Here is a 25,011-nt window from a genome sequence, read left to right as displayed (position 1 = left end):
ATGGAGTAATATTAAATGGGTTAGACAGTATTGTAAAAATGTATCCCAAACATAGAGAAAGCTCTTCCTTTCTTGAGGGGTGACTGGTGTGGCCTTTAATAAGTTTTTAAATTTCTTTTCTTGTGCAGGGCTCATAGCGGCCCATAGACTTGCCCTTGTAAGTAGGGAGGTCTAAGATTGAGGTGGAGACAACCTAGTTACATGCTGGTATGGGGGCCCAGGGCAGGCTGCCCCCAAATATCCCACAACAGTATATAGATTTTTTTCTTTTCTTGAAAGATTGGCCCTGAGTTAACATCTGTTGCCAACCTTCCTCTTTTTTTTTTTTCCTCCCCAAAGCCCCAGTACCTAGTTGTATCTCCTAGTTGTAGGTCATTCTAGTTCCTCTATGTGGGATGCTGCCACAGCATGGCTTGATGAGTGGTGCATAGGTCCATGCCCAGGATCCGAACTGGCAAACTCTGGGCTGCCGAAGTGGAGCACGCGAACTTAACCACTTGGCCACGGGGCCAGCCCCAGTATATTGATTATTTTGAATTAAAGTTACTTGAGGAGCAAAAATGGCGTTCTGACCCTTCTATCTCCGTTCCCCCTGAAAGCATGAAATAAATCTCCCACGTGAAAGGTACTCTCCTTTCATCCTTATCAGCAGAGCTAGGAATTCAGGGCCTGGAAGCTTGCATAAACAAACCTTACTAATTTACTTCCTGAAGCCTAAACTCTGCTTAAATTCCTTACTAATCACATATCTCTAATCTAAAGTTCTTTGTCCTGTCATTCCTCACAAATTTACTGTTTCTTTGCATAAAAGATATATATATGGTCTGCTTTGTTCACTCTCCGAGCATCGTCTCTCTCCATCATCTCCAATACGTACGTATCAAACTAGGTTTTCCTCCTGTTTGGGTCTGGTGTCAATTTTATTATTAGTCCAGCCATAAGAACACATGAAGGGAAGAAAGGGGATTGTCTCCCCCTAGACATGTGTATGGGGAGCTCATAGGTATCAGCCCAATTTAATACGTATTGATGGAGCATCTGGAGTTGGCCTAGCCCTGTGCTTGGTCTTGGGTTAGACACACAGCTGTATAAAGACACAAACATTGCCTGGGAGGAACTTAAAATCTGTTTAGGGATGTACACAAAGTACTTGAAAGAGAATAATGTAGGATAATATCTGAGACTTAGAGTCTGTGCTGTTACAATAAGTACGGTAGGAATTTAGAGGAGAAAAGCCTTTCAGGAGTTTGAGTTGTAAGGAAAGTTTCATGCCCCAGATCCTAAAAACAGGAATCCCTGATTTCCCCCCACTTCATTTCAACACTTTTGTCTTTATGCCTGATTGATTGATGAATCCAATAGCCTTTTACTCCCAGTCTTCACCCTCCTTGACGTGCCTATAGTACCTGACACTGTGAATTACGCCCTTTTTATAGAGTTTTTATTGTGAAATAATCTCAAATTTATATAAAAATTACAAAAATAGTACGTATAGCTATTACATAGCTTTCATCAAGACTCTCTGTTCACACTTCTCTGCCCAAATCCTGCAGTTTGAGAATAAGTTGCAGACACGATGCCCCAGGACCAATCTATACTTCAGCGTTTATTTCCTAAGTAGAGGGGCAGGCTCTGACAAAACCACAGCAAAATCAGGAAATTAATACCGACACATTACTACCATGCAATCCACAAACTCCATTCAAGTTGTGCCAATTGTTCCAATAATTCCCGTTAATGGACTAGAATCCAAACCAGGATCGCGAGTCACAGTGAATCCTTAAGTGAAACAGTCCTACAGTGCTTCCCTGTCTTTCACGACCCTGACATTTTTGAAGATTGTTGACCAATTACTTTCTAGACTAGTGCCTCAACTTGTGTTTCTCTATTTCCTCATGATTTATGCATATTTGGCAGGAATATACCACAAAAGTGATGTTGTGCTCTTCTTGGTGCATACCAAGAAAGACACATTGTTGATTTGTCTTATTAATGGTGATACTAATTTTAATCACTTGGTTAAGATAGTTTCTGCATGGGGCCGGCCCCATGGCCGAGTGGTTAAGTTCATGCGCTCCGCTTCAGTGGCCCAGGGTTTCACCGGTGGATCCTGGGCGCAGACATGGCACCGCTCATCAGGTCACGTTGAGGCGGCATCCCACATGCCACAACTAGAAGGACCCACAACTAAAATATACAACTATGTACTGGGGAGATTTAGGGAGAAAAAGCAGGAAAGAAAAGATAGTTTCTGCCAGGTTTCTTCAGCATTAAGTAAATAAGTATGTTATACTCATTAATAATAACAACTATGTTGTAGGGAGATTCTTCAAGACAATGTAAATATTTCTATTTGCCATCAAATTTTCACCCACCACATTTAGCATCCTTTGATGATTCTTAGCTAAATGATTATTACTATAATGGTTGCAAATTGGTGATTTTTCTAATGCCATCATTCCCTCTAGATTTACTGGTTGGCATTCTCCTGTAGAACAGAGTATTCTCTTCTTCCCCATTTACTTATTTATTCATTGATATCAGTATGAGCTTGTGGATTACTAGTTTGCTCAAGGATTACAACCCATTACTATCATTATTTCATGCTGTAGTTTGCTCAAGGATTACAACCCATTACTATCATTATTTCATGCTGAAAGTTTCTGAGACCTGGCAACTCCTTTAGGCTAGCTCCTGTGTTCTTTCGACATGCACCCACCATTCTTTGAGCACTTTCTTCCTTTCTGGTGCAAGACAAGGTTGTAGGTTCATCTTGTATTTTCCCTGCCCCAGTCTTGGAATTAGTAATTTCTCCAACGACCCCTGATTTCTTTTAGTGAAGAATGAGATTTAGAAACCAAGATCTGGGTGCTAGGTGTGCTCACTGCTACTAGAGTATCATTGCTTCCAGACCCTATCAGCAGAACTAGGAAATAATGTACGCACATGTACACAGACACAGGTACATCTGTTTCTCCATCTCTATGTATATATTAAGTACCATGAGCTCATTCTGATACTTCCAATTCTAATCCAACACCACAGAGTTTATTCCTGCCTTTCTCTTTCCCATTATTCTCAATGTATTTATTTGCTCAATTAACCTGGGATGTAACCAAACTCCCAGCCCCTTGCCCCAAATGAAGGGCAAGTAGAGGAAAATAAAGAAAGGAAAGGCCAGCTTGGTCCCAGACATGCCAGCCTGTTTCCTGGTGTATCTGCCTAAATGTGGGCCCCCAGCATTCCTATCTATTTCTCTCCGCTAAGTTGCAGACCCACATTTTCAGTCTATAGTTTCTGTAGGACATCACCTTAATTGTACTGCTGACATCTGGTTAAAAACATTAACTAGTTGTCTTTTCATCTCATCCATATTCTTCTTATAACATTTTTACTTAAGTCAGTGGTAGGACTCAGGCTGAAAACTTCAGTTGTCTTAGAAACTTCTCACTTCATAATTCCACACATGCAAGCTATTTCATACGCTGTGACCTTTAATTCATCTTTGTATTCCCAACACCTAGTGTCCCAGTTGTGACTCAATGTTATATAAGGTAAATGTTCTTTTTTTTTAATTCTTTGAGATGTATATGGAGTTCTAGACCATTATTTCATATCAACATCTTTTTTTTTTTGGCAAGGAAGATTCCTGCTGAGCTAACATTTGTTGCCAATCTTCTTCTATTTTGTATGGGGGATGCTGCCACAGCATGGCTTGTTGAGTGGTGGGTAGGTCTGTGCCTGGGATCTGAACTTGTGAACCCCGGGCTGCCGAAGCAGAGCATATGAACTTAACCACTAGCCTACCGGGCCGGCCCCTGAGGTAAACATTCATTTTCAGGGTAGGGTCAAATCTGATAGCTGCTAATGGCTTTCCAATCTACACCTTTTCCATCACCTGCTATTTGTATAGTTAACATCTCCTTGCCATAAATCTTTCTCCTCTCTAAATAATCCTTTATATTGTTAACTTTCCTGAAATTGATGTTATTTTTCTCAAAAAGTCTTCAATGTCTCCTGTTTGCCTTCAGAATCAAATCAAATTCTCTGGGAATAACAGTCCATCCCTTCCACTATCAAGCTCTAATTTACCTCTTCAACTTCATCTTCCATTTATCATCTTTTGCCCCCATGCTTGTTACACGAGCATATTTGCCATTTCCTAAAACCAGCACTTTTCATATGGTTTTCCCTCATCCTGCAATGCTCTGCTTCCTTTTTGTTCATATTAATATTGTACCTGTCTCTCAAATACAGCTTAAAGGTCATTTCTACCAGGAATTTCTCTTACTTCCAAGCATCCTTCTTATTCCTATACATTACTGTGCCACCTGAACATTCTGCTCTGTATTATAGCCAACTGTGCATATCTGGCTCCCCAACTAGATTAGAAAATACCCTTAAGGCAGAAACCAATCTTATTTATCTGTAAATCCCAAGAGATTCGTATGATGTATTACATCCAATAGATGTTCCAAGATGCATTATCAACAATAGAGGACAGGCAAGTTTTCGACAGGTGATAACAAATCCAAGCAGAGGTAGCTTCATGTGCAAAAACATGCAGGCAGGGACAAGAATGGCTAATTCACGTGTTGGTAGAGCCTGACTGGAGCAGATGCTGCATTAATGCAGTGCTTGAAAGAGACCTGAAACCCCTGGCATCAGTATGTCACTGCCTTAGTGGAGTGTGACTCTTTAAGATTAACATGCACATACTCTCCTATGCTGTATGTTTTGGGGTAAGCAAAATCTAGGATAGGGAGTACAGAAAAGATTTCTTTTTCCCCTCCAAAAAATGTATATTCTCAACAAAAGGGAAGGAGTAATTCAATTAACTAATCACAGACTCTAGGTTTCTTCACTTTCAAAACAGCCATTAATTTACACTCAGAATGCCTTCGTCCCCAGTTCCTTAACCAGGTTATCCCATGCATGTACAGCAATAAAAAACAACTCTTTTGTACTTCCTTGCTTGATCGCTTTCTAACAGTAGCTCATATGTTGAAAGTAAACATATATGCCAAGGCGACCCCTTAACTGTTTGAATCTTCCTATTTGATGAGGGAATCTAGAGACCTGGCCTAGAAATATACATCTTGGCCTCGACTCTTTCAGTAAGCTTTGCTCAGCAGATCAGACCCAAACCCCAGAGGCTTCTGAGTTCAAAACTCAAATTATCAACTATCTTTGACGTCGACTGTTTCTGTCTCATATTTAACACATTGGTAATAAGACATTTCAGAAGAAAGTATCCTTTCTTTTCTCTCCATCCTACACCTAATTCTTCCTCTATATCCCTAAAATGTTTATGGCATTTGCGGTGGTTTAAAAAATGTTTACAAATTAATTTTATATTTCTCCTTTCAAGAGGTGGAGCTTGAGTGCAGACTGTGATTTACTTCTAACAAGAATGTGGCAGAAGTGACACTATTTGACTTCCAAGACTAAAAGACACTGTGGCTTCCTCACTCTCTCTTGGATTGCTCACTGGAGTAAGCCAGCTGCCGTGTCACGAGGACACCCAAGCAGACCTATGTAGAGGTACATGCAGGATGAGTCTTCCTGCCAACAACCAGTGAGAGACTGAGGACTTTCGCCAGCACCACGAGTGAGCCTTCTTGGAAGCAGATGCTCCAGCTCCAGTCAAACCTTCAGATGACTGCAGCCCTGGCCAACAGTTTGACTGCAACTTTAGGAGACCTTCAGCCAGAGGCACCCAGCGAAGCTGCATCTGGACTCCTGATTCACAGGAACTCTGAGATGATAAATGTTTGCTGTTTTAACTAGCTAAGTTTTGGGGTAATTATGCAGCAACACATAAGCAATATTGCATCCAAACCCAGAATCCAAGGAAGAGAAATGGTGAAAGGAAATGAACACTTTAATTGAACTCTCTTCCTACTCTAACCACACTCCTCTTCCTACTTTCTCAAGGAGGAACACAATTATTTACCTGGTATCCCAAATGAGAAACCTAGAAGTCATATTTGACTCTACCTACCTAGTGTATCACCAAGTTATTTTCTTCTCCTGTCGCTTGAGCCTCTCCTTACTCTTACTGCTTTATATCAAGGCCTTTACTATTTTCCAGTTACTACAACACAGCCTTTCTAACGTTTCTATTTCACCACAGTCTTTCCCAGCTCCATTCCATTCTCTAGACTAATGCCAACAATAACTTTTTCAAAAACATATCTGATTCATCTGAATCATATCTGATTCATTAAAATTCACTACTAGTTGCCACATTGCAGAGGACAAAATTCAAATGTCATAGCATGGCATGTCTGCTCCTGTCCTAGAGCTTTTTCTCTCATCTCCCATGTTCACAGCCTATAATCTGGCCATCCTTCACCTTTGCATATGCTGCTTTCTTTCTGTGTGGAAGATCTTTCATTCTTTCCTTATAACTCCTTTTCATATTTCTTTAAAAGACTCAGCTCTAGCTCCATCTCAGAAAACATTCCTTAATTATTAAGACCAGGTTATGACTTTCTTATATTACTTTATCAAAGCACTTATCACACAGATCAGTACTGTGTCCTCCACTAGACTGTGAGCTCCGGGAAGAGGAAATCTATCCCTGAAACCTAGACATTCACATATTCAACCTCCATCTACTAAGAAACTACATGACAGACACTATGTTAGGTGTCTGTTACATAACAGTGAACAAAACCAATATGCCCCCGCCCTTGTACAGCTTGTAGTGTATTCAAGAAGAATTTCGATAGTAAATGAAAAAGAATATTGTGATATGTGGAAAAAGAATGCTATGAGACAGTAACATTGGGGACCTACTGTAGATTGCATGGCACACGGATGAACTAAAACATTTACTGAATTAAACGTTTTCCAAGAGGTATACATAAATTACACCTTTAGCATGGAGGTGTAAGTGGGCCAGGTGCATCACATCCTTGCCAACACTGAGTCTTTGTTTTTTTCCTTAAAAAAAAATCTTTGCTCGTATTGTCAATGTCATTTTGTTGCTTATACACTCTCAGTACTAAAAATCAAGAAAAAGAACACAAGATACGTTCAAATATACATCAAGAGAAAAATGCTTGACTAAGCACAAGTGAAAAACTAAGACCAGCTTTATATATATTATCAGGGTTACTGAAATGTTTGGCTAAGATTATTTCAAAATAATCACTTGCAAGATCACACATTTTACTAAGTAAAAAGTAGTATTAAAAAAGTGAAAGTCAAGTCTTTGTGGTATCCAGAAGTCTGAAGAAATCACTGTCTAGCTTTTTGAAAAGAGCAAATTCCAAGGGAATCCCTGCCTCTCCCTTCACTCACTGCCAAATGATTCACAACTAAAACACTCTGGGATACGGGAGTATGCAACCAAGCTAAAAACATCGAGCTAAACAGAAAGCTCAATGCTTCGAAAAGGGAATGGCAGGACGGGAAATTATTATTAGAATACATAAAACAATTTTACTAATAATTACTCACTAATTAAAAAATTTACAACTGACCAAAAAAAATCAAAAGAAAAAAAACTTAGGAGTTGAAGATAAAAATATTCAACTGTTACTTAATAATAGTGAGAAAATTTCTAGGACTAATTTCTTATACTAATGTAAAACACATAAAAAAATTCCAAAAGCAAAGCAAATATTGCCTTGGATTATAAGATTTGTATTTTACAAATGACACATATTTCTGAAAACTTTAGTGCACTTTAAAGAACGGGACACAAAAATTAAGTAAGTCCACTCCTTAAGTCCAAACTGGCTACAGTAATTATCAGCTGATCATGCCCGTTTCCAAATTCACCTATGTGGTCCTGGAAAATTTAAATGAACTAGTATAGATGAGGAAAAAACAGCTTATGTTTTACCATATGTTAGATGAAATAATGAGATTTTTCTGGAAATCATGCTCACCTCTTTGCTTTCAATAGTACATTTCAATACTCACCTAGAATTTGATCCAAGAGGAAGAGGCATTCGTCACCAAACCAGTTACACCACAAGTTTTCTGGTTTTTTTTTTTTTTTTTTTTTAACAAACTGATGGTTACCCAACAAGAAATTGTTAACTTGTGACTGTGTAGAGGCAGGGAGTTTATTTTTAATTTTAGTTTTTGGCTCCTGCAATGGAATTTCACCAAGTTTTTAAAGGTATTAACTTTATTAACCTGCAACAATCATTTTAAAATAGTATATAAAAACTGTCACAATAGATCAGAAACAAGGTTTACATTGCTCAAAATTCTGACAGTGGCAAGATTTAACGTTTTGAGCCAATCTCAAAAGACTGGTGATATAACCCAAATTATTAACATAACATACAATGATAAATATTGTTCTTGAAAAAGCAAATTCTTATTTATGATTTTTGGAAAAGGTCAACTACAAAAGTATTTTACTTCTCTACATAGTTCCCTGTCATGGTAATGTTAAGACATATCTAGACTTTCCTCAAACGTCAAGTATTAAGAGTATAATATTCTATCTGAGTTGAAACATTCCTTCATACGGCCAATATGCTTTTTCAAGGCACTCTAAGAACTCTCAAGGACACTAAAAGAAAAACGTTCATCTTGTCTACTAATCTTTTAGGTTTATTTCCCCTCAAGCTTTTCTAAATTCAACACTGTTATAACTGGTTTTTCTTCATTTTCCATGGTAGAGTCCTTAAGTTATTTTTCTTTTATTTGGAGCCACTCCTTCATTTTCAACTTGCTGAGCAGGCAGGCTTTTGGTTTCCATGGAAACTGGATTCCTGCGGCTGCGTGTAGGCATTCTCGTTCCACCAACCTAAGAGACGAAGCAAAGAACAGAACAGCTTAACACGTTTACAACGTATATAAATATGTATATAAATATGTATTATTTACACATTATACATGGACTAATTACTTTGTGAATGGTCCTTTACATATTTTTAATCCCCAGCCACCTGGCTGCTTCTGAACAAACTTTAATCTGACAGTCTTAAAGTACTAAAGTTTCAAATAACAACCAAGGAAGGAGACAGGTGAGGGCAGACGGAGAGAAGTGAAGGGGGAAAGCACTCTCTGTGTTAAATTTGGAAGAGGGTGAAATGTTAAATTAGATAATGAGGGAATGACAGGCCTTTTGAGCAATGTGTTTGCAATATTATGAAGCTAAAGGGCAGGAGAAAGGAAGAAACGAAAAATAAGAACGGAGGGAAAGGAGACACAAGAAGGTCAGAGGTGACAGAGGGAAAAGAAATTACGAAACGGAGAAAGAGACAGAGTGAGGAAAACAGAAGAGTCCAAAAGAATGAAAAAAAGTAAACATGAAAGAAAGAGAAGAGAACCCAAGTAGAAAGGAAAAATTGAGTGGCTGAAAGAAAAGATTCTTGAAAGAAAGAAAGAAAGAAAAGAAGAAAAAACTAGGAGACTACAGAGGATGGGAAAAGAGGAAGAAGGGAAGTAGGGAAGAAACTTTGCTAGAGTGCTGGTTCTACTTCATGTCTACTTTTCCTCAGCACAAGTTGCTAGTCATCCTCACTTTCTAGCTCACACAGTCTAGAGACGAGAGAAGGTGTAGTCTTAAGATACAACCCCTTGCTAGTTATAGTCCTGCTGAAGATGAGATCTGGAAATGCTGTCATCTCCTTGGCTGCTGAGAGAGAGACCATAAAGGTTTTTAACGGGGTAACGGAGAAAGCCGGGCCTCGCAGACAAGGACCAAAGCTGTATAGCCTGAAACTGTTTCCTCAGAACCTGTCAATATCTGTCTCTATTTTCCCTAGCCACCTGGCACCCTTTCTGTCTCTTCACATCTTGTCCAGTGAATGCCAGACCTGGGAGTGATGGGTGATCCTGTAACTCCAAGCACGCTGTCTCATATTCCTAATACAACAGACATATTATTAGCACTGCTCCAAGGGGCTACTGGCTCACTAAGAATGAATCAGGGGCCGGCCCCGTGGCCGAGAGGATAAGTTCGCGTGCTCTGCTTCAGCGGCCCAGGGTTTCGTGGTTCGAATCCTGGGTGCAGACATGGAACTGCTCGTCAAGCCATGCTGAGGCAGCGTCCCACATGCCACAGCTAGAAGGACCCACACCTAAAAATACACAACTATGTACCGGGGGGCTTTGGGGAGAAAAAGGAAAAATAAAATCTTTAAAAAAACAAAAGAATGAATCAGACTTCAGCTACCCTCACTGAAAGGGAATCTTGTCTTTTTAGGGGCATTTTTTGGTTTACAATTTGATGACTAGAAAAGACAAACCTGAGTTGGGAACTGAGTCTGCCAATCTGTCTGAAGCTGATGAACTTTTATAACATATTGATTAGAAAAGTGCTGTGATTTTTAGACTATCTATACCACTCCCCACTCAGCTGGTATTTACTATAAAAGTACACTGACCAGACTAATTATCGTTGAGGAGAGCAAAAATTTTGAAACTTCCATTGCGAGATTATACATGTATGTGTGTACATAGGTATGTGTGTAATGAATTACATAAATTGTGGGAGGAGAAAAGGGATAGGCACAGAGCCACTGCAAGTGGAAGAAGTCAGGAGCAGCACAGGAAGCAAACGGGTTTCCCCTATTAAGCTCTGCTCCAGCAGCAGAAGGCAGTCGCAGGCTCTCTGGGGTACCTCTCCAGTATAGCGCCTAAGGTGCAACACAAAGATGGGATCTCAGTTCAAGGAGACTAGGGGCTCAGGAATCATATTAGAGGCAGAAACATTTGTTATATGAGTTTTTCCACCTTGTGACATGTAGATGATTTCTGTTTCATACAGGGTTGTACTTCTCCGGGCTTCCTGAAGCTTTGTTCTTTTCCTATTGCAGCTAAGGCCAGAACCCCTACCTGGGCTTACCTTGGATGGACTAGAAAGTCCCATTCCCATGGCCTGGCTAGGAGGAAGTAAGGGAGGAAGGCAGGGTAATTCCTACTAAATGTAGGGCTGTATTGTAGGGAGATGTGTAAGAGAGCACCACAAACTATTCGTGGGCTTATAAAACATCAAATCAAGCATTACTTATCTAATTGGCTACTGCATCTAACGCGAGACTGTACAACAACCGGGTCCTGGATAACCTCACCAAGTATTTGTCCCTGGACTGAACGCATGAAGCATCTTAAAAATATAAATCAACAGGTGCTCAGTAGTATACATATATGTAATTGAATTGTTTAACTTTGTATTTATGTGGTCAAACTCTGAACATATGGAATTGCATCAAGGTATTAAACTTCATTTTCACTAAAAAGGAATAAGTCACTCCTGTACAGAATTACATGTTATAGGTAAGAGACTATAATCAGTTTCTAAATTAAAAGGAAATCATTATCCTATAAAAAACAGAAAACCTTCAAAAATAGTTTTCAATGATTATTTTTAAGTTAGTTAAGAAAATTTTGCCTTAGGAAGTTATAAAAATCACTACTGACATTAAATTTAAACTGGAAATAGCCAACCAAAACTGCAGATAGAATGGCTTAAAACGCTCACAACTAACTTTTTCCTTTCTTTCACTATAGCAAATAGTTAACGACATTTATATATTTTCTCAGCCAAAGTTAACTAAGAATGTGCAAGGAATTCTCATTTCTAAAAGGATCCTTCCAAACAGTAACATTAGGGTAGAGAACCGAAAGATAGAAACAACTCTGTTCACTGTAAATTATAAAAACTCCTCAGATTTGCAATCCAGCTACTTCTCAAAGGACTTGAGGGAATTTATAGCTTAACTTACTATAACACAGAAAGAAAAAAGGAACAGAAAATACCCATATGGTACACAAGTGATAGATGTTCTGGGGCACACATCTTGAGAAAATTACAGAACTCAGACAATAACTTTGACTCAAAGATTTTTGGCAGCAGGAAAGAAAAATACACTGTGTTTTTATTTCCTAAACATTCAGATTCACTTGGAGAGAACAAAATTTATTCTACAACTAAATTCAAACTGGAATTTCCTACATGCTATAAAGAATGAGCGACATGGTGAAGAGTATCTCTAGCCATGGCTTTACAAAAGTTTCGGATAGAGAAAAATCATTCAACTGGGATTTCTGGGAAGGATTCTAAAAAGAGAGTAATATTAATTATAACTCAATAAATACTGAGTTATGCAATACTTAGCAAAACACAATTTAGTCCTTAACATTTTATTGTACTTGTAATAAGGCACTACATTCACTAATTACTAACACCAGTTTTTGTATTTTTCTATATCCTACTTATCAATTTTTAATTGTATCATGATAATTTTACTGTATGTATTCTTCTGCAAATTGCCTCAAATATTTAATGAAATGAAACAGAATACATAAATAAAAATTACAAAAAAATATAACTTTGCTTTTCATAGGAACATAGGGATTTAACTATGTGGATGCCTTACTCATGCCCCTACTGGGCAAGCTAACAGAATTTTCTTTAGTTAACTTATAAACCTTACAAAAATAGAAACTTCCACTGACATAAAACTGGACTCAGTAGAGTATACAATTTTATCTACTCCTCCTATAGATACAGTTTTTGGAATGGTGTTGTGATTAACATGGCAAATGTGGACATCAGGTTGAAATACTGTACACTCAGTGAAATAGATTAATAATAAACAACCTAATGAAACATTTAATTTTGAAAAAGATCTTACCTTCTGTTGTGTCGTGGGACCTAGTGATTTAGGTGGAAAGGTACAAGGTATTCTTCCATGATGGATATGATATGGTAATAAGAGACTGGGATCTAAGGGGACCCAGGGAACTGAGAGACTGGAAGGTACACCAGGAAGGCCGCAGTGTGTTTTATGCAAATTGTACGCTGTCCTAGTAACTTTCCCATCAGACGTCTTGTAGATCAGGAGTGAAGAATCTTCTGCTGCATGAGACAGCAAGTAGGAACCCTCCTGCAAGCTAAATCCACACAATGAAACTCAACTCATTGGCTTACTGTGTCAATTTCAACAGCATTTGTCTAATCATAATCACTTAGTAAAATTGAAAACAACTATGGGAATGGAACACCACCTCTAAAAATACTTCTATAATCAAGTGAGATTTAAGAAGTCTTTTTAAAACTATTTTCATGCCTTTTAGGCAACTAATTTTAATTCTTATTCCAAAGTTAAAGACATAAAATTATTTTCTTTTTACTGTTATTATCAGGCAATTTGTAAGTTTTCAATAATTTAATGGGAAACAAACAGTCTGCCTAATTCTCTATGGACAACATATATGAGGGTACATATATAGCATTCCTATACAGGGAATTTTAATTCAGTCAACAAACATTGCACCTACTTTGTATCTAGTAATAGATAGGTAAATAGAGACATAAAAGAGAATGTGACACATTCACTATAGAGCAGTTTAAAATAAAGTGGACGAAACAGTCAATGCACAATCACAACACAATATGAGGTGCTATGAGAGTAAAAGTAACAACAGCAGCTGACAGCTATTGAATGTCTCTCATGAGCTAACAATTGTTGTACTGCTTACAACTATTTTCTCATTAAATCCTCCACAACAAACCTTCAAGGCATAATACTAATTAACCCTATATTAGAGATAAACAGAAATTAGAGATGCTAAGCAATTTGCCCAAAGTTCTGAGTGCAGAGCTTAGATATAAACCCAGGTTGAACTCTACAGGCCATATCATTAATCATGATCTTCTACTGTCACAATAATCAGTTCTGTCAAACATCAAATCTACATTTTCCCTTTCCTGTTAGAGAGCTTTAAGGAATTCACTGTATCAACACAGCTATCAGGATATGATCAATATATTGTGCTTTCTTGGGATTTTACAATATTCTAGCTCAAAGGTGCCATGGAGAACATCAGTTCTTCCCCACAGTATATCATTAAAAATAAAGATTAATCTATGGACAGTTAATCTTTGACAAACGAGCCAAGAACACACAGTGGAGAACAGAAAGTCTCTTCAATAAATGGTGTTGGGAAAACTGCACAGCCACATGCAAAAGAAATAAAGTAGACCATTATCTTACACCATACACAAAAATTAACTCAAAATGGATTAAAGACTTGAATGTAAGACCTGAAACAATAAAACTCTTAGAAGAAAATACAGGCAGTATACTCTTTGACATCAGTCTTAGCAGTATCTTTTAGAATACCATCTCTACTCAGGCAAGGGAAAACAAAAGAAAAAATAAACAAATGGGACTATATCAGATGAAAAAGCTTTTGCAGAGCAAAGGAAACCACCAACAAAACGAAAAGATAATCCACCAACTGGGAAAAAATATTTGCAAATCATATATCCAACAAGAGGTTAATTTCCAAAATAAAGAACTCATATAACTCAACACAAAAAAATGAACAACCTGATGCTCCCAAAATAGGCAGAGGATATGAACAGACATTTTTCCAAAGAAGATATACAGATGGCCCACAGGTACATGAAAAGATTCTCAACATCACTAATTACTAGGGAAATGCAAATCAAAACTACAATATCACCTCACACCCATCAGAATGGCTATAATTAACAAGACAAGATATAACAAGTGTTGGAGAGGATGTGGAGAAAAGGGAACTCACACACTGCTGGTGGGAATGCAAACTGGTGCAGTATTTTTTATTTCTCAAAAAAATAAAGACAGAAATACCATATGATTCAGCTATTCCACCACTGGGTATTTATTTAAAGCATACAAAATCAACAATTTAAAAAGATTTATGCAACCCTATGTTCATTGTGGCATTATTCACGATAGCCAAGACGTGGAAGCAACGTAAAAGTGCCAATCAATGGATGAATGGATAAAGAAGATGTGGTGTATATATATACAATGGAATACTATTCAGCCACAAAAAAGACAAAATTGTGCCATTTGCAACAATATTGATGGACTTTGAGGGTATTGTATTACGCTTAATGAAATAAGTCAGACAGAGAAAGACAAATACCCTATGATTTCACCCATATGTGGAAGATGAACACATAGATAAGGAGAGCAGATCAGTGGTTACCAGAGGGCAGGAGGTTACGGGGCGGGAGGAGGGCAAAAAGGGTAAAAGGGCACATCTGTATGGTGATGCATAAAAACTAGACGACTGGTGGTGAACAAAACGCAATCTCTACAGAATCTGAAATACAACAGTGTACACCTGAAATTTACACAATGTTAAAAGTCAGCATGACCTCAACAAAATAAAAAAATAATAAAATAAGGACTAATCGTACTTTAGGTACATGGATCTGCCTACAAACCTGATTAGTTATGTTTTCATTAATTTTTTAAACAGAAAAGTAACAGATATTGACAAAGGAGGTTCAGAGAATTATTCTTAACCTCTAGAGAATTTTTTTCCCAATCACTTTTATATTTCCATATAAGGAAATGAACAATAATTGATTTGGTAATAGAAATAAATAACATTTCAAAGATTGAGCTTTTATCAGTGAAAACCATAGATCTTAACTACCTTCGCTAAAAATGAAGAAAGCTTTGGTTTACACAGAGAATTCACGGAGAACAAGACACTCCAAGGAACAGTATCTTAAAAGTGCCCTAGGAACGCCACGTACATGGATGGAGACAAACTATGGTAGGCAGAATAACGGCCTCCCAAAGACGCCAATGTCCTAGCCCTACAACCTGTGAATATGTCACATTACATGGCAAAGGGGAATTAAGATGGAATTAAGGTTCCTACTCAGCTGATTTTAAAATGGTAAGATTTTGCTGGACTATTTCAGTGGGTCACTGCAATCATAAGAGTCCTTAAATGAGAAGAGGGAGGCAGAAGAGACTCAGAGTGAGATGTGACTGTGAAAGGGGTCAGAGAGAGGTGATGTGAGGACTCAACTTGCCTTTGAAACTCTGACGATGGAGGAAGAGGAAGGACCAAGAGCCAAGGAATGCAGGTGGCCTCTGGAATCCACAAAAGTCAAGGAAACAGACCATACCCAGAGCCTCTAGAAAAATACGTAGCCTTGCGGACACCTGGATTTTAGCCCGAGAAGACCTGTTAGACTTGACTTACAGAACTGCAAGATTATAAATTTGTGTTGTTTTACAACACTGATTTTGTGGTAATTTGTTACATCTGCAGTAGAAAACTAATACACAAACTAAGATATTTGATAATAAAATTTCAAAAAGCATTTGGCAAATTTCATGTGCAAGTGTGCTTTACATGAAGAACAGAATATATAAAATAAAAATCCTGGCACAAAATCATAGAATTGCACAACTGAGAAGTACCTAAAAAATTACTGAACTCAACACCATCATTTTATAAGCATGGAAACTGATACCTAATTGCACAATAAGTTAAATAGGAGAGTTAGAACTCGGAGATTTTTGACTTTTAGTTCAGACTCTTGAATTGTTTTTTACTTTATCTTTTGGTAAGGGCATAACAGAAGAAATGCAAAAGTTCACATAACAAAACAGTTTGCTAAATGATCAGGTGGAGAATGTATATTCTAAGATTTGCCATGGACCCAAGGACTTCTGATCATCAGCTCTGTGTTGCTTGCTTATCCTGAAAATGTAAACAAATAGCCACGAGAGGCTGAATATTGGTCCCTCAGGATGTCTACATCCTCATCTCCAGAACTTGTGGATGTTACCTCTAGTGGTTTTGCAGATGTGCTTAAGAATGCCATGTGACAACAGAAGCAGAGATCTGAGTGATGCACTTTGAAGATGGAGGAAGGGGCCACAAGTCAAGGAATACAGGTAGCCACTAGCTGAAAACCAAGGCAAGGAAATGATTGTCCCCTCAGAGCCTTCAAAATGAACCAGCCCTGCTGACACGAGTTTAGTCCAGTGAAAACGTTTTCAGATTTCTGACCTCTAGAACTATGAGAGAATAAATTTGTTTTGTTTTAAGCTACTAAGTTTGTGAGAATTTCTTACAGTGGCAACAGGAAATCAATACAATAGCCTTATAGAAAAATGTAATTGCAAGCTCATTAAAGCCAGATACTATTATATTATCTTTTTATTTACATTTTCACAATTTCAACTTTGACACAATAGGATAAGTCTTGCATTTCTAGGTTACTTTCTATCCATCCCTAGCAGCATATATTCAAAGATCCTATTAATTTTCACCCAAGAAAACCAGACATTTCAATGCAAAGTATCCAAAAAATACTTACCTACTTAATTTTTTCAGAATGTGTTGGAGGATGTTAAACAAACTTGAAATCCTATTAAACAGAGGAAATTCAAGTAAAATGAAATGACAAAAAATACTCTTAACAATTACAGCTCCTCAGGAAGAGAAACGCCCTTAATAACAAAAGAAAACAACAGAGTAACGTCTAAATGAGCGTTTACAATCCTGAGAACTAAGAGTCTGTGACTGTCCTTTCCGTCCCTGAAAAGCCGTGTAATGTATGCTCCTCAGACCTCTAAGACAGTGGGCCACTCTCCTGCTCTAGCCTCCTTTGTCTTCAGTAGAAAGATTGGTGCCACTGCTATTATATTTAATTTGGAGATGGAGATGATTAGTATAGATGGATCACAAATTGGGTCAGGGGAAGCCTCAATATATAAAAGAATTAAAAGTCTTGAAAATAAATGATTTAAACTTAACCGATATTTAGAGATAAAGGAAAATTAGAGATCATATCAACAAGTTTAATTCCCACAACAACAAAGCAAACTTTCTTACTTGAGTGCTGGAAGTTTTTCTTTTAATTCTTCTGAAGTAATTTCTTCCAGCAGGAAAAGCTTTGAAGTAAATGCATCAATATGTCCTAAAATAAAATATCAAACTTAACAAGAGCAATTGCAGTATTTAAAAAACAAAAAAACAGGTTATCCAGTCTCTTTAAAGATGTTTTTACAAAACTGTAATAACTGTAAAGGAACTTTACATTCTCAAAAGAAATGCACATTTTATTAAGTTTATTAAGTGAAGCTGTATTTTAAAATGACATAAAAAGTCAGATTATAAAAGAAATATGTATTAATTCTACAATACTTGATGAATGTGGAAAAGTTTACACACGTCCACACCAAAAAAATCATCTCTAAGCCCACAATTTAAGACTAACAACTGTTAGGGGCCGGTCTGGTGGCGGAGCAGTTAAGTTCGCACGTTCTGCTTCGGCGGCCTGGGGTTCCCTGGTTCAGATCCCGGGTGTGGACATGGCACTGCCTGGCAAGCCATACTGTGGAAGGCGTCCCACACATAAAGTAGAGGAAGATGGGCACAGATGTTAGCTCAGGGCCAGTCTTCCTCAGCAAAAAGAGGAGGATTGGCAGCAGTTAGCTCCGGGCTAATCTTCCTCAAAAAAAAAAAAAAGCAAACACATAAGAACAACAACTGTTAAAATATCAGTGTTTCTTTTCTCTGCATAAAGCTGTATTCTTATGAAGATTAAATTTTTAGAGGAATATATACCTATTATCAAGGTGAGCGGATAAAGTCCAATTTGTAGTTTGGGCACGCTCTACACATCTAGATATACTTGGTTCTCAAGACAAAAATTAGATTATAAAAATCTGCTTAATTATTCACAATAGCCAAGAAATGGAAACAACCTAAGTGCTCATCAACAGATGAATGGAAAAAGATGCAGTATATATACAATGCAATGTTATTCCACCCTGAGAAAGAAGGGAATCCTGTTATTTACAATATAGATGCCTTGAGAGCTGGCACAAATGTTAGCTCAGGACCACCTTCCTCACCAAAAGAAAAAAATGAAAAAGTATACATATGTGAGGTGATGGACATGTTTGTTAACTAGATGGAACAAATTCTTTCACAATGAATATGTATGTCAAATTATCATGATGTACATTTTAAAATCTTTTTTTTTTTAAGATTTAAAAATTTTTCCTTTTTCTCCCCAAAGTGCTCCTCCCCGGTACATATTTGTGTATTTTTTAGTTGTGGGTCCTTCTACTTGTGGCATGTGGGATGCCGCCTCAGCATGACTTGACGAGCGGTGCCATGTTTGCACCCAGGATTCGAACCGGCAAAACCCCGGGTTGCTGAAGTAGAGCACTCAAACTTAACCACTCGGCCACCAGTCTGCTCAAAGTCTCTCTTTCTTACAAATATGACATAATTCTAGAATTGTAAAAAACAAAACAGCCAATTCTCAAAACGACTCTTCTATTTAAAAACAACATATATGTTCTACAACAAAATAGGCTGAGATACAACACTGAAGGCTTGCAATCTAACAAGGAAGAGTGGTAACAAAGACAGCCCTGAGTTAAACGTTATATAATCAAGTCAACACAAAAATCATGTCATTGTACCATAGTTAAAAATATCAATTATCATGATAATAGTATAACACTCACCAATGCTGAAAATACTAATACCATTTGTTTTTATTTTTTTAACTTTCAGTATTTAGTTATCAAAACACAATACCTGGAAAGCTGACATCAATCACTGGGACGACAAAAAAAAAATGCACATAACAATATCTCATTTTCATATCTAGCCCTCTTTCATTTGCTTTGTGCTCATAAAACGAATTAGAAAAACTTTTTACCAAACGCTTTTCTTTTAAGACAACAAATCCCTTTTCCCACACCCACGTATTTCCTATAACAAGTTTGAGTTTCACCTCTGCATTTCTAACACTCATTATACAGTGACATTTCAAACAAGATATTTTAATGGTTTAATAACTGCAGAAAAGAAATATTAAGTACAATAAAATATTTTTAGACATTTATTAAATATGTCTATTAGGAAACCCACAGTTCTTACCTTTTTAAAGAAATCTCAACGAAAAGTATGTTATAGTATATGTCAAATATGGTCAGTGAAAAATAACTATACAGAGAATACCATACTAAGCACTATGAGGGCCTACCTCCTCAAGGAGTTTACAATTCTCTCAACAGTGGAGCATTTTAATCTGCGGGCCTCCAATGAGTTATGTGTGCTTGAGATATTCATCTCCTCAGCCCTTGGGGCAGCTGAGCAAGGCCTGGGATGGCAAGAGCTTCCTGGCCACTGCCCTGCAGCCATGAGCAATCTCTTGTACATCACAGCCCGCTATCCAAATGTTTTCTGTGTGTGTCAAGCTTGGGAAGCACTGCTTAATATGGTACAAATAAAGACTTTATATAACACAAATAAAGCCTATTTATATACACGCATTCCTTCATACATATATACATATACATACACATCGGCAGTCTTTGCTTTGAATGCAGTGTGGGGTGACAAAAATAGTCATACAAGCCAAAACTGTGCAAATTTTAATAATGGGAAAAATGACTATTGTTTCATTACCTTTAAAATTTTTTGTCAAAACATAAATTCTCCATCAATTATAAAGGTATGAGGAAATGAAAAAAAGTAAAACTAATATTTATTTAGTACACTAATTTAAAACATTAAAAACATCGAGAATTAAAGTGTTTTCTCTCTTCATAAAAAATTTATCAAGAGCAGTTTCAACAGTGCTTGTCGCCTTCTTCTGGTAGTTTATGATAGGAAGCATCTTTTCTATGCCATGGAGAATTGTCATACTCTTTCTAAGTTAGGATCAGCTTCCAACACTGTATCCTCTGTGCTTTCAATGTATGAAATTTCTCCAATAGTTCCTTTAATGTAAAACCTTACGTCAGTGTCACTTCTTCATCCTTTATGTCACAACCACTTTCCTCATTTATGTCAATAAGTTCGCCTTCACTAAGTTCCTCTGGTGGCATTATCAAGAGTCTCTTGAACAGCCAAAGTGTCAACATTTCAGCTGTCAGCTCTTTCTTCTCTAACTCCATTTATGCTCAATTTGAATCTCACTTCCAGCAGTCTCACTTTCTGTGTCTCTGCTGTGCTTTAATCTTTGTCGGTCAATTCCCTCTTTTGATGATCCACTTCTGCAAAATGCCACATGAGTTTGTCACTGGGACACAAGGAGGGAACATGACTACACTTAGCTTTCTGTGCATGAACTCAGGAACAGGTGCACAGCGACCAACCACTGACAGACTTTGAAAGAGGCGACAAGATTGGTCACTAGTCATGATGCGCATTCGTTACTTATGTAGTGATTTGTGGACCGAAGAGCAAGCAGTGAAGTTTGTATTTTATACAATTACAGAGAACATACCATCAGAACTGAAATTTGCGTACATCAGAAACGTGCAAAGCAAGCGCTGCCTGTATGTCAACTATATAAAATTGATATACATTTGAGAATTGCAAGGTAGATACAGCAGTCATGATAAGATTATTTTGGGAATTTTATTTAAGGAGTACATCTTAATGTTTTTGTGGGGCAGGAGGATAAAAAGAATAGTGCATTCTAGGGGAAGAGCAGAACATACTGACGGCACAGCAAAGCAGACCAACAAAAAACAAGTACACTTATTCTACCTGAAAAAGAGACTATGAACTACGTAAGTGGTTCTCAAAGTGTTGTCCCTGGACTAGACGCATCAGCATCACCTGAGAACATGTTAGAAATGATAAGTCTTAGGTCCCAAAACAGACCTACCATCTAAGACACTCCAGGGTTAGGGCCAGCAACCTTCACTCTAACGAGCCCTACAAGTGATTCATTTTTTCTGTGTGAGGAAGAGTTTCCCTGAGCTAACATCTGTTGCGAATCTTCCTTTTTGCTGAGGAAGATTTAACCTAAGCTAACAGCTGTGACAGTCTTCTTCTATCTTGTTTGTGGGTTGCCACCACAACATGGCCACCAATGAGTGGTGTAGGTCCATGCCTGGGAATTGACCCCAGGCCACCAAAGCAGAGCGTGCTGAACTTAACCACTAGGTCATGGGGCTGGCCCCCTACAAGTGATTCTGATGCACAACCAACTTTGAGAATTGCTAAACTCATGTCCTATAAACCAATACGCTCTTCAGTTAAAGAAAACACTTAAGATCTTATATCACTTGTGACTTGTAAGATAAGCTTTATCTGATCTCTCAATCACACAGGTAAACTCTACCCTCACTGTTATGCCCAAAACATCTAATGCACTGGTCCCCAATTTTGATTTCTGAGGAGAAATCATCTTAAATTTCCTTGAAATCTTGAGCTTTTAGGGCTGGAAGGGAAACCTGACAATGAAATGGTTAAGTTAAATGGAGGAGTGGTTAGCAACGGTTGAGTGAGGAAAACTCAGGCCACAACTGAGAAAAGACTATGGTGTAAAGTGCACGGGAAAGAGAATATGAGCACTTGGAAATCTTCTGGGTAAAATTTTAAGATTCTAATTTCTAAGACGCAATAAATCATTTGTCTTAAGTTACACTGATTAATATTGTCACACGTACAATACTTCACTTTTGCTACATCAGACACTCCCCACTCCCCAAATTCTTCCCTAGCTCTTTTTAGTTTTATGCAAAAGTTATTAATACTTAAAAATTGTGAACAAATTCTGGTCCTGCCACTGATTAACTCAGCATTTATGAGTAAGTGCTTAATCATTCTGAGCTTTTCTCTTTTTCTTAGAGCAGTGGTCTATGCACATTAAAAACTGTTCATTAATAGCAATTAACACAGACCAAAAATTTCTGGAAGAACGAAATACAAGCATACCTCGTTTTACTGCGCTTTGCGCTTCGCATTTCAAAGACACCGCGTTTTCTAGAAATTGAAAGCATAGTGGAAACAGCAAGAGAACTAGAATTAGACGTGGAGCCTAAAGATGTGACCGAATTGCTGAATCTCATGATAAAACTTTAACAGATAAGGAGTTGCTTCTTATGGAGGAGCAAAGAAAGTGGTTTCTTGAGATGGAATCTACTCCTGGTGAAGATAGTGTGAAGAGTGTTGAAATGACAACAAAGATTTAGAATATTACATAAATTTAGTTGATAAAGAAGTGGCAGGGTTTGAGAGGATCGACTCCGATTTTGAAAGAAGTTCTATTGTGGGTAAAATGCTATCAAACTGCATCACTTGCTACAGAGAAATCCTTTGTAAAAGGAAGAGTCAATTGATGTGGCAAAATTCACTGTTATCTTATTTTAAGAAATTGCTACAGTCACCCCAGCCTTCATCAACCACCACCCTGATTAGTCAGCTGCCATCGATACTGAGTCAACACCCTTCCCCAGCACAAATATCATGACTCACTGAAGGCTGAGATGATGGTCAACATTTTTTTAGGAAGAAAGTTTTCTTTTTTTTAAAGATTTCATTTTTCCTTTTTCTCCCCAAAGCCCCCTGGTACACAGTTGTGACTTTTTAGTTGTGGATCCTTCTAGTTGTGGCATGTGGGATGCTACCTCAGCATGTCCTGATGAGCAGTGCCATGTCCACGCCCAGGATTCGAACCGGCGAAACCCTGGGCCACCACAGCGGAGTGCACGAACTTAACCACTTGGCCACAGGGCCGGCCCCAAGAATAAAGTATTTTTTTAAGTAAGGTATGGATATTGGTTTTTTTAGACAAGGCGATCGCACACTTAACACAGACTACAGTATAGTGTAAACATAACTTTTTTATACATACTGGGAAACCAAAAAATTCATGTGACTGTATTGCACTATTTGCTTTATTGTAGTGGGCTGGAACTGAACTGCAGCTCTGAGGTATGCCTGTGATACACAATACATGAGTAACTATGCTTCGTTGTTTTGAAAAACCTTGTTTTAATACTGTGTGATACAACTATTTGAAGGATGGACTGAAAGTTCATTTCGCTATAGATTATAATGGTTGTCATAGCTAAAACTGATACCCATAATGATACATAGACCCAACTGGAGCGAGTGCCTCCTTGCTGGGCTAAAGAATGACGCTGATTGCTTTTAACACCACACACCAATTACACAAGGGTTTCTGCTCAAATTCTACTAGTGAATGTCCACTTTCCCTGATGTTAAATCAGTTTTTCTTACAAATTTTAGATAGGAGCTACATTCCTATCCTTGAGGCTCTTTGGGAAACTTCAAAAGAGATTTTTTTCTAATCTGATTCTAAGTCTTGAAAGTATAAATATACAGAAGTTTTGTTTTTGCTTTAAATAAGTGACATCTTTCATCTTTGGCAACAAAATCATACTTAACATACCCGAGGATGGTGTATGGTACAACTCTGGGGGAAGCCATTCATATGGAATGGATTGAGCACACCATCTCCCTGGAGGTGTGCAATGTGGAGATAATGAGGATACTTTCCACATTATATGTGACAGGACTCCATGACAACATCCAAGAGAGAGTACCAGTTGTCAATCCACATACTTAATATGAATAATGTTTACTTTCTAATATCTTTAGAGAAAAAATATATAAGAGTTATAATATTTTCTTCCTGCATCCCAATGGTTTGGATGCAGGACAGTATACATCTAGGGATAATAAAAAGAATAAAGTATCTAAATTCAATGGTTTGTTTTCTACCATTTCCCTTCTCTCCTTGACTTTTACTGTTCTTTTAACCAATTATCAAAGCCAACTTCATTCATTCTAAAAATATTTATTGAGTACCTCCATGTGCCAAGTGCTGTTTTGGGTGCTTGGGATATATCAACAAACAAAAGACAGAAAAACAGCCAATAAATATCATAAATAATTAAATTACATAATCTTTTAGTGGCAAAAGAAAAGGGGTTGGGAATATATTTCTGTGGGTAAAGGGTAAAGGAGTCAACCACCAGAGGAAGAAATCCAGCAATGTGAGCCTGGCACTTGGGGCTGCTTTTCTCCTAGGAGTGTCTGTTAAATCTGGAAAAAAGAATTGAGACTCAGGCTAAAAAATGGACTGGAGCTTTCAATAGTCCTTCAGGATTAGAGGAACAAAAACTGGAGTTCAAGGTCTATCACTGAGATAAACACTTAAGCTCTGAGTTGGGACCCTGTGTCAGGGGTCCCCCAGGCTTGGTGATTCTCTAAGGGGACTCAGAGGAGTCAGCATACAGCTGTACTCATGGATAAAATTTATTACAGCAACAGGATACAGAGCAAAAGGGAAATCAGCAAAAGGCAAAGGCATGTGGGGTGACGGCCAGAGGAAACCAGGTGTAATCTTCAAGAATCCTCTCCTGAGTTTCTGCTTGGGAAGATGACAAAGTTCTGGAAATGGACAGTGGTGATGGCTGCAAAACCCTG

The 25,011-nt window shown here is 37.8% G+C and overlaps 1 protein-coding gene across 10 annotated transcripts in view; it reads right to left on the bottom strand.

Moving 5' to 3' along the window:
• Nucleotides 1-8,131: 8,131 nt before the first annotated feature.
• The window catches only part of ICE2 (interactor of little elongation complex ELL subunit 2), a 65,418-nt gene continuing 48,538 nt past the window's right edge, over nt 8,132-25,011 (bottom strand). For 5 of the 10 annotated variants that reach the window (XR_011527995.1, XM_070578585.1, XM_008513579.2 and 2 more), the window contains 4 exons: nt 17,629-17,713; nt 17,111-17,161; nt 12,618-12,876; nt 8,132-8,779 (listed from right to left, as the gene is read on the bottom strand). Coding sequence is in view for 8 of the 10 variants with exons in the window: in XM_070578585.1 (XP_070434686.1) it covers nt 8,657-8,779; nt 12,618-12,876; nt 17,111-17,161; nt 17,629-17,713 (518 nt within the window). In the remaining 2 variants the exon portion in view is untranslated. Of the gene's footprint in view, nt 8,780-12,617; nt 12,877-17,110; nt 17,162-17,628; nt 17,714-22,491; nt 22,540-25,011 lie in introns of those variants that run through there. The other 5 variants (XM_070578549.1, XM_070578551.1, XM_070578571.1 and 2 more) reach the window with 2 other exon arrangements.

This window comes from Equus przewalskii, chromosome 1, assembly GCF_037783145.1.
Source record: "Equus przewalskii isolate Varuska chromosome 1, EquPr2, whole genome shotgun sequence".
NCBI classification, from domain to species: domain Eukaryota; kingdom Metazoa; phylum Chordata; class Mammalia; order Perissodactyla; family Equidae; genus Equus; species Equus przewalskii.
The sequence above is the reverse complement of the archived record's forward strand: the minus strand, read 5'-3'. Positions and strand labels throughout refer to the sequence as shown.